Source organism: Colobus angolensis, unplaced genomic scaffold (assembly GCF_000951035.1).
Source record: "Colobus angolensis palliatus isolate OR3802 unplaced genomic scaffold, Cang.pa_1.0 Scaffold141, whole genome shotgun sequence".
Lineage (NCBI taxonomy): Eukaryota > Metazoa > Chordata > Mammalia > Primates > Cercopithecidae > Colobus > Colobus angolensis.
The window spans coordinates 3,361,809-3,375,305 of NW_012114500.1; the positions used below are offsets into that span (position 1 = coordinate 3,361,809).

The 13,497-nt window shown below is 33.8% G+C and overlaps 1 protein-coding gene across 1 annotated transcript in view; it reads right to left on the reverse strand.

The window, feature by feature from the left end:
- Positions 1-13,497, reverse strand: part of COL11A1 (collagen, type XI, alpha 1) — a 220,804-nt gene that overhangs the window by 59,596 nt on the left and 147,711 nt on the right. The window contains exon 42 of the mRNA XM_011935227.1: positions 3,727-3,834. Within this exon, the coding sequence (XP_011790617.1) occupies positions 3,727-3,834 (108 nt within the window). The remainder of the gene's footprint in view (positions 1-3,726; positions 3,835-13,497) is intronic.

Here is a 13,497-nt window from a genome sequence, read left to right on the forward strand (position 1 = left end):
GTTTGATTTGGCATGGTCTTATATTTAACTTATACTCCCACCCACAACTTTTATTACAATTTACAAAATCCATCACTCCTTCCTCAACAGCTCATTTATGTATTTATTAGCAGTTTATTATATCATCCTTTTTAATGGCATTCTGATTCACACACTGATGGTAATGATAATACTACTACTAATAGTAATTATTCTGAACACTTATCACAATTCTGAAAAATGATTTAGAACTATAATTTTATCTAGTCCTCACAAAATACTGTGATTATCTTCTTTTCAGAGATGAGAAAACAGAGGTTTTGATGTCAAATAACTTAACCGAAATCATGAACTAAATAAATGATAGGGCTAGCTCCCAACCCACTTCTGGTTGTCTTCAAGCAGGCAACTTGAGTCTATTCTCATTTCCTTAACTCCTTAACTTTTCCACCGATTATTTTCTGATTATTGATAAAGTAGATAAATATATGCACCACACAATAATAATAATAATGAGGCAATGCATTCAATCTTACTAGTACTTCCACCTACTGCTCATTTTTCTATGGGTTCCATGCCTTGCTTGAGGTGATTTACACTGCTATATAGCCCATTTTTTTCTTTTTGAATCAATTTAGAATTAACCTAAAGCTATAAATGTCCAGCAGGTAAAATCCCAGTCTCTTTATTTCTTTGTCTTTCAGATTTCTGTATTCTCGATCTTTTACAACATCCCACAAAAGGGAACTCATTTATCTCTTGTTCTGTTTGATGGCATGCCTCTGGAGACACACACACACACACACACACACACACACACACACACACATACACACACACACACAAAGAAAAAAAAAGAAAAAAAAAAACTTCGTGGACTATTTCTCTCTCTTATTAGATGCTTTTGAAACTGACAACCATTATAATTCTCCATTAAGACTGAGCCCAGACTTCTGCTCTCCCTCAACATTAAATCATATGGTAATCCAAAAATATGCTTTTAAACATCACTCTTATTTTAAATGACTCCCAGACTTACATTTCTGGCACTGATTATTCTCTCTGCAATTATACACACACACACATGCTAGAAATTGTAAATAAGTATTTGGAGAATATATTTCCTAAAATCTCAAGCTACTATTGCCTAATTCAGTTATAGTTAGTGCATTGACTTCATTGTGTTTTAGATCTAGCTTTTCCTCCAATTTCTACAACTGTCCCCAAATAGATGCATAGTTAAAATTGCTCCTTATCTGTAATCTTTGCATCTAACTAATAGTTTTCATTAGAATCAGTTTCCCTATCAAAATTTTCTATTAATGCCATTAAGTTGGAGAAGGTTTTAGCCCCTTTCTTCTTACCTGCTTTCCAGACCCACCTCCCAGAGTTTCTAATCTAACTGATTAATATAGGGATGCTACTTAGGACATTTCTCCATTCCAGGAAGCAGGGTTGATAGGTAGGTGGACCAAGGGCTTGTCTTCCACAGGCCCCATCTTGTCTTTTTTTTTTTTTTTTTTTTACTTTTTAAACCTTTTAAAATAAGAGAGAGGATCTGGTTCTTTTTTTAATGCAAGTGTAAACCTGCTGATAATTGCATAACATTTTGATAACATAAGCTGATCAGCAGAGGTAAGATCTAAAATTTGTTTGGAAAAAAGAAGAAGTAAAGGCTAGATATAACATTTTGCCAAACATTTTCATCAGTTTTTATTAAACCTCTGAATATATATCTATAACTCCTTTCACTGAACATTCTTATTACCACTTCATGCCACTGTTCCTAAGCAGATAGCTCCTTCAAAAGTATAATGCTAACAATGCAGTGCCTACCCCTTAGTTATTCTAAATTGCTAATTTTGGCTAATAGAAAAAGGAATGAACATCCTGGAGTTGTTGTCCTTGGCTGGGATAACTGAAAGAGGATGGGTAAGCAAGGCATTCCCTTTTCCCTTCCCTAGTTATGATATCACTAATTACCAACAAAACTCAGGCATGAATCCTGGCTCTCACAAAGGCGGATGTCAATAATTTTTCATCTGTCTCACCTAATTAATTTCTTATCAATTTCAATGCTTTTCCATATTCTGATCTTTATTTCAATAATTTACTTATTCTTCATAAAGCTAAGGTAATTATCCACTTTAAAACCTACCATTCAATATATTACCTTCACAGAAATATTGACCTATCTAATTAGTATATTCTCAATTTGTATAAAAAGCAATTTATATCTATTTTCTCTGTATGCATTATTTAGTGTATTGTACAAAATATGTGTTCCCTATATTTTTAAACTAACTTGTACTAAAGGAGTTGAATCTATTTTCTATCTTCTCCCAGTACACAGTACACTATGAAATATATTTTCTCAGCATATTGAAAGTGCTTTTTCTGTCACCTAAAAGTTCTATCCACAGGTGGCATGGCCCATTCCAACACTCTAACTCTTTCTGAAAGGTAACGGATTACAGGAAACGTTTTTTTTTTTTTTTTTTTTTTTTTTTTTTTAATTTTTTAACTGCTACAGTGTGAATGTGTCACCAATAAACATCTTTTGGAAACTTAATTCCCTATGCAACAGTGCAGGGGAGTGGGGCCTAATGATTAGGCCATGAGAGCAAAGTGAAATTAATTAATGCCGTTATTGCATTAGTGGGTTCATTACAACAAAGGGAATTTGTTTTCTTTTTACTTTTTTTCTCTCTCTTGCTCTCTTTGTCCTTCTATGATGGGATGATGTGTCAAGAAGTTCGTTACCAGATGTGACCCCACTAGCTCGGACTTTCCATCCACCAGAACCATGAGCCAATATATTTTTGTTCATTATAAATTACCCAGTCTGTAGTGTTGTTAAAACTGCACAAAATGGTCTCAAACAGAAACATTGGAATAATATCACAGAATAATCAGAGAAAATGCATAGATAATGAAAGCAAATCAAATTGATAAAACTGAAGTCTTAGTGATAGAGGAGTATTTTTGAATATAAGCTTAAGCTTAATTTTATATATCAACACTTACCAGTATATAAAAATATTAAACTTACATTTTTGTGTATCAGAGCCAATACTTTTTATCTACATTTACTGAAACAGTTTGCATTTTAATCTTGTAGAAAGAGAGAATTATTTTTTAAAAATACAATCATATCAAAACCAGGAACAAAAATAGAGAATAAATCTTAACAAAGAAACCTAAATCTAATAAGTGGAATAGAGTCCATAGTCATGTAAATATAAAACATTAAAATCCAATAAATATTAGATGAAATAATTGGTCAGATGTTCCCCGTCTCATTCACTGGTGATCAGAGCTCAAATTACATGAGAAGGGCAGCTACTTTCGATGAGTTTCATATACAAACTATGGAAATGCTTGAAGTTGAATTTGTACTACAAGAGGTGTAAAAAGTTCACCCTTTTCTAATGTAAAGCAGCAAGGCATAGCTTTAATCGAAAACTCACCACTTTTTTTTTTTTAAAGCAAAATGAGAAGCCTTTTACATTAATAATATCCAACTCCCTTACAGGTATTACGGTTTCATGAAGTGTGGGAAAATGTCATCTCATTTAATTGAATTTGAAATTTTCTCTATTATACATATACAAGCCAGTGTATTTATATGCCAGACACATAGAGAGAGAGAATACAGTGGTGTATGAAAAGCTAATATTATCGAATAAAAACTAATAACGTGTACAAGGTAGCAGTGTAGTATATTTTCTTCTAGACATTACTTACAGGAGCACCTTTCTCTCCAGCTGGACCAGGAGGACCCTGAGGTCCCGGGCGCCCTGGTAAACCAATTGGGCCAGCTGTACCTGCTGACCCACGTTCTCCTGGTGAGCCCTAGTACACAAGAAAAGAAGTATTTTGTTATTAAAGAAAGCAATACTGGCTTAAGAATCCCTTAGTTAACAATAGCTTCTTAGAGTCTAGTAAATTATGTTAAAGTAACGTTTAGAGTTTAGATAATTTTAGGATCCCAAAGGGAAACAGCTGTATTCACTCTTTGAGATACTAATTTCCAGCCCCAATACTAAGCATAGATGTTGGTGTTAGAAAACACTGATGAGATGAAAAAAATACCTCAAAATTAGATGTATTTATTTATTTACTGTTATCTGTTTTTATTTAAGTGTTCATAATTGTGCACAATGCTTTATAAAAAATATATATAATAACCTCCTACACAAATTTCTCCCTGTATTATAATGAATTGGCAGAATACAATCCCTAAACTAGGGTTTCTTGAAGTTATCTCTGGGCTTTATTTCAAATGTGCTGAACCAAGATTTCAAAATCAAAAAAATGGGTTCAGAAATTCTTTGCATTAGGATACACACATAATTTTTTACAAAATAACATTTGATAATCACTATCCCAAAGTTTGGACATTTTCTCATAGAATAAGCCCTTAAATTCAACTTAGAGTTCTATAAGAACATGGGGTCTTATGAACACTGATGAGATAATTTGAATCTGATTAGGATTTTTTTTTAACTGAGTTTCAAAAAACATGTTATGTTTTTAACTAGTTTGCTTTTTTAAAAAACCTCATATATAGATTTTTGAAAATAATCACATGGATACTGCCTTTATAGTAGTCATTTGTACTTACAATTTAAGAAAACATTATGAAAACAAGAATAAAAGAAATGCAGACATACGTACTAAGTACTGTAAAGCTCAAACATAATCTATTACTACTTCCAATTTTAGGTAATAAAAGATAACAAAAAAATTGTCTTTGGATTCTCAGAATTTTTATTTTATGATTAAACTAAAATATTAGAAAATATAATTGCTAGTATTTTTTCTTAATAATTAACATACTTAGATAATAACATCATCATTTCAAAACTCAGAGGGAAAATATAAAAGTTGGAAAAGATATTACTTCATGTTTTCTATTATACTTGCCATATTTTATAAATCATTTTATTATACAAATATGCATTATCTGCGTTGTTCTAATTTGTATTTTTGTTAACTAAGAAACTAATTACATGTGATAAAAATTGTAATCGTACCAACAACTTGTATTAACATAATGCTTTACAATTTATCAATCAGTTTAAGTTTCATCTTATCATTTTATTCTCACAACAATTCCAGGTAGTTGATAGAGCTGTTGTAGCATCTGTTTTAAAAATGAGGAATCTCTGGCTCAAAGAAGTTAACCGTCCTTCCTGTAATCATATAACTAGTTAAGAGAACCCTGAGCTTGGACTCCACTCTGATTTCTTGACAAAGCCACCCATTGGTTCTTTCTAATGAGGACAGCAATGTTTGTAATTATTAGGTATCTTAAACTTAGGTGATAGAAATAGTTTGGAGAGACATTGCCAAAAATATAGTTAAAGAAATTGTGAAATTTGACCTTGATATAAACAAAAGTGGCATTTTTGAGCTGTAAATAAGTAGATGTTCAAAAACGAATCTAGGGAATATTTTTATATTGCATAATAAATGAGTTGTATGTAAACTCTATTTTTACCAATGAAGTATTCCAAATACTAAAGAGGAGGCTATAGTTACAAGAGAAAATTGCAGTTAGTACTTTTTAGATAATAAACATATACTCTTTTGTCAACGTATGTCTTCTTAACTTAATAATATTAAAATATTTTATGAATAAAATAGTCAACCACAAGTTGTATTACTGTTAACCAAGTAACAGACTCCTGGTGAATGATTCTAGAAGTCAGTGCAGAAGAAAAAATAACAACATCCTCTTAGTGTTGTACATTCAAAATGAGCAACCCTAAGAGTAAAAAGAACACAAATATTTGCGTCCAATTCTTTGAGAGGGAGGTCAGGAAGGAAGAAAAAAGCACAGAAGGTGGATAAGGAGAAGAGCAAGAAGAACAAGGGCTATGAATTGAGAGGAATGCAAAGGTGTCCCTTGAATTACTAAAAAGAGAGGAAAGAAGAAAATCAGTAATAAAAGCTCTCCTTTTTTGGTAACAGAAACACATCAACAGAAGACAATACATGATGCAACTAGGGTTACTCTATTCAAGTTAAAATTAATGCCACTTAAGATAAATCTCCACTAATCTGAAAAGCTGATTTGTTGAGGATCAATGTACATACAAGGTGACTATGTTACATTTTTGTTTAGTATTTCACTTCTAACCCTCACAAAATGATTGCTACCCATTAGTTTTATCAAACCTAGAATAAGCATTTGATTTAACTCCTTCAGTAATTCATTTGTAATTGGCTATACAAAAAGAGGCACAATTTTAATTTGTCAGGCCATAAAAATTTTCTCTCTTTAATCCTGTTTAAACCCTGACTGTTCAAAGACTACCCTAGGAAGATATCACACTAGGCTGTGGTAAAGCTGATGGTTACTAGAATAGAATGAAAAACGGGATAATCAGCAAAAGTTGGAAGTCCATTTTAAGAGAATTAACTAATTTCCAATTATTATGCCTACTAATTAATAATTATTGTGCTAAGTACTTTGCATATGTAATATAATTTTATTGCTGTATGACTTGTATATTTTTAAGTTAATGACCATAGACTCAAGGTCTCTGTGCCTTAATTCACTACCAAGTTTTTTCCTACAATACTTAGCAGTTTATAAATGGTGAGAACAAAATTTCCTTGACTCATTGTACCCATAAAACTCATGGGTACAATGAATTGTGTTAAATTTTAATAAGTGGAAGAAATATAGCCATTTAAGAGACACTTCTACCAGAACAAGCTCATATTGGTTGAACATTCTCTAAAACAAACAAGAAAAAACTTAAAGGAATTGATGAAAATGCTTATCTCCTTTATCCAAATAGCCAGTCTCCATCATTCACTTAGTTCATTTGACCTTTGCTACACAAGTCATTAGAATCTCTGCTCTTGGCCGGGCACTGTGTTTCATGCCTGTAATCTCAGCACTTTGGGAGGCCAAGGTGGGCAGATTGCTTGAGGCCAGGAGTTCGAGACCTGGACAACATGGTGAAACCCCCTCTCTAATAAAAATACAAAAATTATTTGGTTGTAGCGGCATACGCCTGTAGTTTCAGCTATTCAGGACCGGAGAGTCACCTGAGCCCAGGGAGGTCAAGGCTGCAGTGAGCTGTGATCATACTGCTGCACTCCAGCCCGGGTGACAGAGCAGGACTCTGTCTCAAAAGAAAAAAATAAAAAGAATCTCTGCTCTTTGTCACTATTGTTTATAAGTTCATTTGAAATTTTCAACAACAAAGAACTGTTTTCACTTTTGGTAATTTTTCGACACATTTCACTGGAGACTCCATGGTACTGTTTCACTAGGCTTCCCTCCTGATTTCAGAGTTCACCCATGCTGAACACTGAAATAGGGTGGTTTAATGCATCTTTTTGAGATAATTATCCTCAGTCATCCTAGAAAAATACTTGACTCACATACTTAGACTTTTCTTTACTTTATATTTTAGCATTTTACTTTGAACATTATTTCCTCCTAAAAATATTACATCTATCACTGCCCCTCTAACACACTATGTCCATTTTTCCCTCTAAATATTTGGTCACACTTGTCTTCTGACATGAGAAATCTCTGGTATTTTCCTGTACTACTAAAATTCTAGCTTTTTGTTTTGTTTTGTTTTGACCTCGGTCAAGAACCATCTGACATGGTTAGGCTTTGTGTCCCCACCCAAATCTCATCCTGCTTTGTAACCCCCATAATCCTCATAATCCTCACCTGTCAAGGGAGAGATTAGGTTATGACAATTGAATCATGGGGGCAGGTTCCCCCATGCTGTTCTCGTGACAGTGAGTGAGTTCTCATGAGATCTGATGGTTTATAAGGGGCTCTTCTCCCTTGGCTTAGCACTTCTTCCTGCTTACTTGTGAAGAAGGCGCCTTGCTTCCCCTTTGCCTTCCACCATGATTGTAAGTTTCCCGAGGCTTCCCCAGCCACGCTGAACTGTAAGTCAATTAAACCCCTTTCCTTTATAAATTATCTAGTCTTGGGCAGTTCTTTACAGAAGTATGAAAATGGACTAATATACTATCTTACCAAAAAATTGTATTTTCCTGAGAATAAGAAGCATGAGATCCTTCAAAGTATTCCTTATACACTCTCTTATAGTACCTAGGAGCTCTACCATTATTTTTGGAGTGAACTAATGCAGCCCTTGGCATTACATTCTGAGTAGTAAATATCTCCATGCTCTCTTGATTCATATTAACAAAGAATAACATGTTGATTGTATGCATTAAATAACTATAATGCATTTGTGTTTTTATTATGTATGCAAACACGTTGAACATGTTAAAAATTTAGGCTTCAGGCCGGGCACGGTAGCTCACGCCTGTAATCCCAGCACTTTGGGAGACCGAGGCGGGCGGATCACGAGGTCAGGAGATTGAGACCATCCTGGCTGACATGGTGAAATCCCGTCTCTACTAAAAATATAAAAATTAGCCGGGCACGGTGGTGGGCAGCTGCAGTCCCAGCTACTCAGGAGGCTAAGGCAGGAAAGTAGCGTGGACTCCATAGGCAGAACTTGCAGTGAGCCGATATCACACCACTGCACTCTAGAGCCTGGGCAACAAAGCAAGACTCCATCTCAAAAAAAAAAAAAAAAAATAGGCTTTAAGTATACACATATGTAATCAAGAGAAAATTTTCAAATTTGCAGGAAAAAAGCAATTGAATGTATATTTTCCCCATAAAAAAATGGTTTCAAAATGAAAAAAAAAATTACCTTAACTGGATGCATTATGATTGATATGCTGTATGAAAATAAGCCATGGCTTTTACTTATGAAAATAATGGTTATTAAATTTATACTTAAATATGTTTATTAATTGAAATATTTTAATAATTATTTTAATATATCTTAAGAAGAGACAGAGTGCTGATTTGACTCTATGGCAACGTGTATAGTTTGTAGATACTGTATACTTTTTTTTTTTTTTTTTTGAGATGGAGTCTCGCTCTGTCACCAAGCTGGAGTGCAGTGGCGCAATCTCGGCTCACTGCAACCTCCAACTCCCAGGTTCAAATGATTCTCCGGCCTCAGCCTCTCAAGGAGCTGGAACTACAGGTTCACGCCACCACGCCCAGCTAATTTTTGTATTTTTAGTAGAGACATAGTTTCACCATGTTGGCTAGGATGGTCTCGATCTCTTGACCTCGTGATCCACCTGCCTCAGCCTCCCAAAGTGCTGGGATTACAGGCATCAGCCACCGCGCCCACCCAGATACTGTATACTTTTTTTTTATTACAAAGTTTAACTGTTGCAATTTCTCCCTTGGAGCATTCATAAGATTAAATTTCAGATTGCCATCTTGCTTGTGGAACCTGCATTAAAATTAGTGCTGAGAATATATTACTTCTCTGTAGTTAAAATATTGCTCATGATCTTGTCACAGCTCATAAACTTTGAAACAACACATGAAAACAAGAGGAGACTTTCGGCATGTATATCCACGCCCTAAAGTACAACTGCAATTCCTTTTTCTGTTAGTTATTTCAAATACTCTCTAAGCCTAGATGTTTGTAATAACAGCATGCTCTGCTATAATTTTATTTTATACATCTATAAATGAAAAGTAAAAATCTCTGATGGTATCTACCAATCAAGCAAATGATATAGTAAACTTGCAAATCTTATTTAAATATTCTCAGGCCAACTTTAAAAGAACAAACTTATGAATCCTTTAATCTCAACAGAATCACTGGAGAAGTTCTATTTTTTTAAACAAAAATTTAAGCCCAGTATGAAAAGAAGGTCCCATTTACACATTCAGCTAAAAACTCCATATTCATCACTAGTGAGAATCTATTCTCTTGTGACACTTGACTGTGAATATGAAATGCATTATGGCAGGAAGCAGCCCTTGAGAAACTCACAATGTGTATACACTTTTTATTTGTTTCTATAAAGAGTAGGCATGTATAGTGAGACATTTTTGTATTGCTGTACAGCTGGCTAAAGAACAAGGGGCTTTATAATTGTCAGATAAATAAACTATTATGTCTAAACTGAATGTCTTTCAGCATAGGTAAAATAGATAATGATTAACTTCACAAAGGTAGAGGTTTTTTTCCTTTTTTTTTTTTTTCCAGTGATCCCCAGCAGTCTGAGTAGTTACTGGCACACAGTACACTGTAAATAAATGTGTGAATTAACTGTATGATCTTTCCCTTTCTAGCACTGGAACCACTAGCTTTCTGATCTTGAGCAAACTATGGGTCACTTTTGTTGATATAGATGGAGAGAAATTGTTTGTTGTCAGGTTTTTGTGATGCTTACTACGATACATCTGAAGTTATTTGGACAATGCCTGTCGTAATAGAGACAGAAAGTTTGTCATCAGGTTTTTGTCATGTTTAATATGATATAGCTAAAGTTCTTTGAACAATGCCTGTCAAAAAGTATAAATTTCATATATGTTAAAGAACTGTACATGAACAGTTACATATCTCAAAAATAGATGTAAAATCTCAAATAATTGTAGAAGTAAAATTTTGCAGAAAAGTAAACTAGTATACAGAAAAGTAAACTAAGATCCAGAAAATTAGATGGCATATTTAATACTTTAACAAATTAATATGAAAACAACAGGTATAAAATATCCTGTTAAAAGAAGGGTAGGGCTTTTCCCACATAATATGGTATTGTTAATTCTAACTTTAACTATTTGTATACTTGTCTCTCCGTAAGAAGGATAGATATTTTACACATCAAAAGTGCCTAGATAGAATGCAAAGGAGGAACTAAAAATTACAGAAAGAATATTTTCTTAATATGTGATTTAAATGACAATAAAAACATGTTTCCCAAAGGCAATAATATCTGTTTAATTGCATGAATTATAATGACCATAATATCATAAGTATTCTGTTATTTCAGTATTAAATATTAACAACTATGGAAAACATGCCATTTTTCTCTTGTTTTGTACTGAAAAGTGAACGTTTACGTGCTTTTAAAAAGGAGGAATTTACATTTCTCTACTTAGTTACCTTTCTTTACTTGTGTATTAGCTTTATCCCCTTCTGCAGCCCTTCCCCTAAATCCTGCTCACCTTCATCTAAACCTTACAATGATGATGAAACAAGAAGCAGTAGCATTGGTCTATACTCCTGGAACAATGGGAATAGAAAGTACTTCCCTAAGCCTTCACACAGATGAGAACACCAAAGTAAATATGTTTTCAGTTATTTTCACTGGGTGTTTCGTATTCCGAGGAGCATTTGTAAAGTAAATGAAAGTGATAGACAAATCACCTCATCAGCATTCAGTTAAGAGGCAGCCCACTAGAGAGAAGAATAGAAGTATAAACACATAAAGCGCTTATGAACCAGAGCTATACAACTAGAAGGCAAAAGCACGTCTGCTTTGTCTTTTTAAGTTGACCTTCTGCCAAGCACCTTGGCTCACGCGTGTAATCCCAACACCTTGGGAGGCCGAGTGGGTGATCACTTGAGGTCAGGAGTCCGAGACCAGCCTGGCCAACACGGTGAAACCCCTTGTTTATTAGAAATATAAAAGTTATCTGGGTTGGTGGCAGTTGCCTGCAATCCCAGCTACTCAGGAGGCTGAGACAGGAGAATCACTTGAACCTAAGCAGGCGGAGGTTGCAGTGAGCTGAGATTGCGCCACTGCACTCCAGGCTGAGCAACAAGAGCAAAACTCCCTCTAAAAAATAAATAAATAAATAAATAAATAAAATAAAATAAAAAATACAAAAAAAGAAGTTGACCTTCATGTCAAAACTTTCACTCTCTACATGACATACATTTTAGATTACATGAACTAAAAATTTAGATGAACTATCAAGCATTATTAGAATTTAAAGCATAAACTCTGAATGATCAAAGTCAAATCAAATGCCTCAGATTTTGATCACTGGTCCCCATCACTATTGCTAAACTTATCTCATCCCTAGTTGGATGTAATCATCTTACACTAAGGTCTACCTGGGTCACAATGGAGAAAATGTGCTTTATCTAAAAATGTATAGAGTCTGACTTGGCATGTCAGTATATGCCATCCTTCTAAACCTTGGTTATTCCCTTGCTTGAAGAATAAGTAAAAACCAAGGAAAAGAAGGTTCTAAGAAATAGGATTAAGAGCAACAAAATAAGAGAAATAGGAATTATGATAGGAAGAGAATGCGAACTCTTAAAGAAGCAATGAGAAGAAGAAGAAGAAATAATAAATAAAGAAGGAAAATAAAGTCAGAATCATGGGGGGATGGTCAAATAAGAGAAGTCACAGAAAAAGAGCAAGGAATGCAATACCACACAATTTTCAAATACTGGACATATACCCTGTACCAGTTATTTGACTCCTCTCATATACTTTCTGCATATTAACTCCCACAGCTCCTGGGGATAAAATATACATGTGATTGTAAAGATAGAAGGCTTTTTACTAAACACACTACTATATTTACTTTAATCTCATTTTTAGATAAATAACTGTTGTTAATGAGATTATTCTCTACCGTGAAGAATATCTAGAGGGGAGATTATTTAAGGAAAGTATCTTCTTCTTAAATATTATCTTCCTTGATTTTGTTTTATAAAAATATATGCAGTGAGTGAAAGCTGAGAATTTGTTGCATGATATATTTAAATATATGTGCATATATATTTACGTATATATGCATAGATATATATGTAGATTACATATATATCTACATATTTTACATACATAGAAAACATTTACCCAGTTTACGTTCATCATGCAGAAAAGTGCTGCACTGCCTTTCTCTCTTGATGTTCAGTCTCTTGCTACTTTCTGTCTTGCGTATGCATCAAGACATGCACTTAGGGACTACATCCCTTGAGATCAGAAGACATGCCCTGGATTTGATTGGCATCTGTTACCAGTTCTTGGATGCAACATCATGTTTACAGCGAATAGTTTGTTTTCATAGACTTTAAAATCCCAACGTCACAGCATCCTATTGGTATAATTTTGTCATAAGTGGTAGCACGACAGAACGTTCCTCAATATACAATAACTCCCAGGACCAAAACCTTTAGAGAACCCTAACCTTGAAATACTACTTCATTACTAAGAGGACAAAAAGTGTTGAGCAGTTGAAGACTAAATTTTGCACACAAAAAGGCTGCTTTTCATAGATAAAACTGGTTTTTATTTACAGCTTCAATTCAAACATAATTTCCTTAGGCAAAAAGCATTGTTCTCACCTTTGTGTTTTCTGTTCTTTTACTATATTTCATATTATTTACTATGTTATTTTATCTGCTCTTTATCTGTCCTCCTCAGTAAACCATAAGCTCTTTGCAGCAAGGTCCATTTTATGAATCAATATAACTTCAGTTTAATAGATTGTCTGATATTGTCAGGTATTTATTTCTTTATGGTACTTTCACAGAAAAAGACTTATAGAAGCTTAAATAGTATGCATAAAATATTAAACAATATAAATTTAAAAACAGGGAAACAGGTAAGCAAATAACTTTTTATTGAAGTAAAATGGAGCCAGCAATATTAGTAAACTAAAGATGCATACCAAGACCA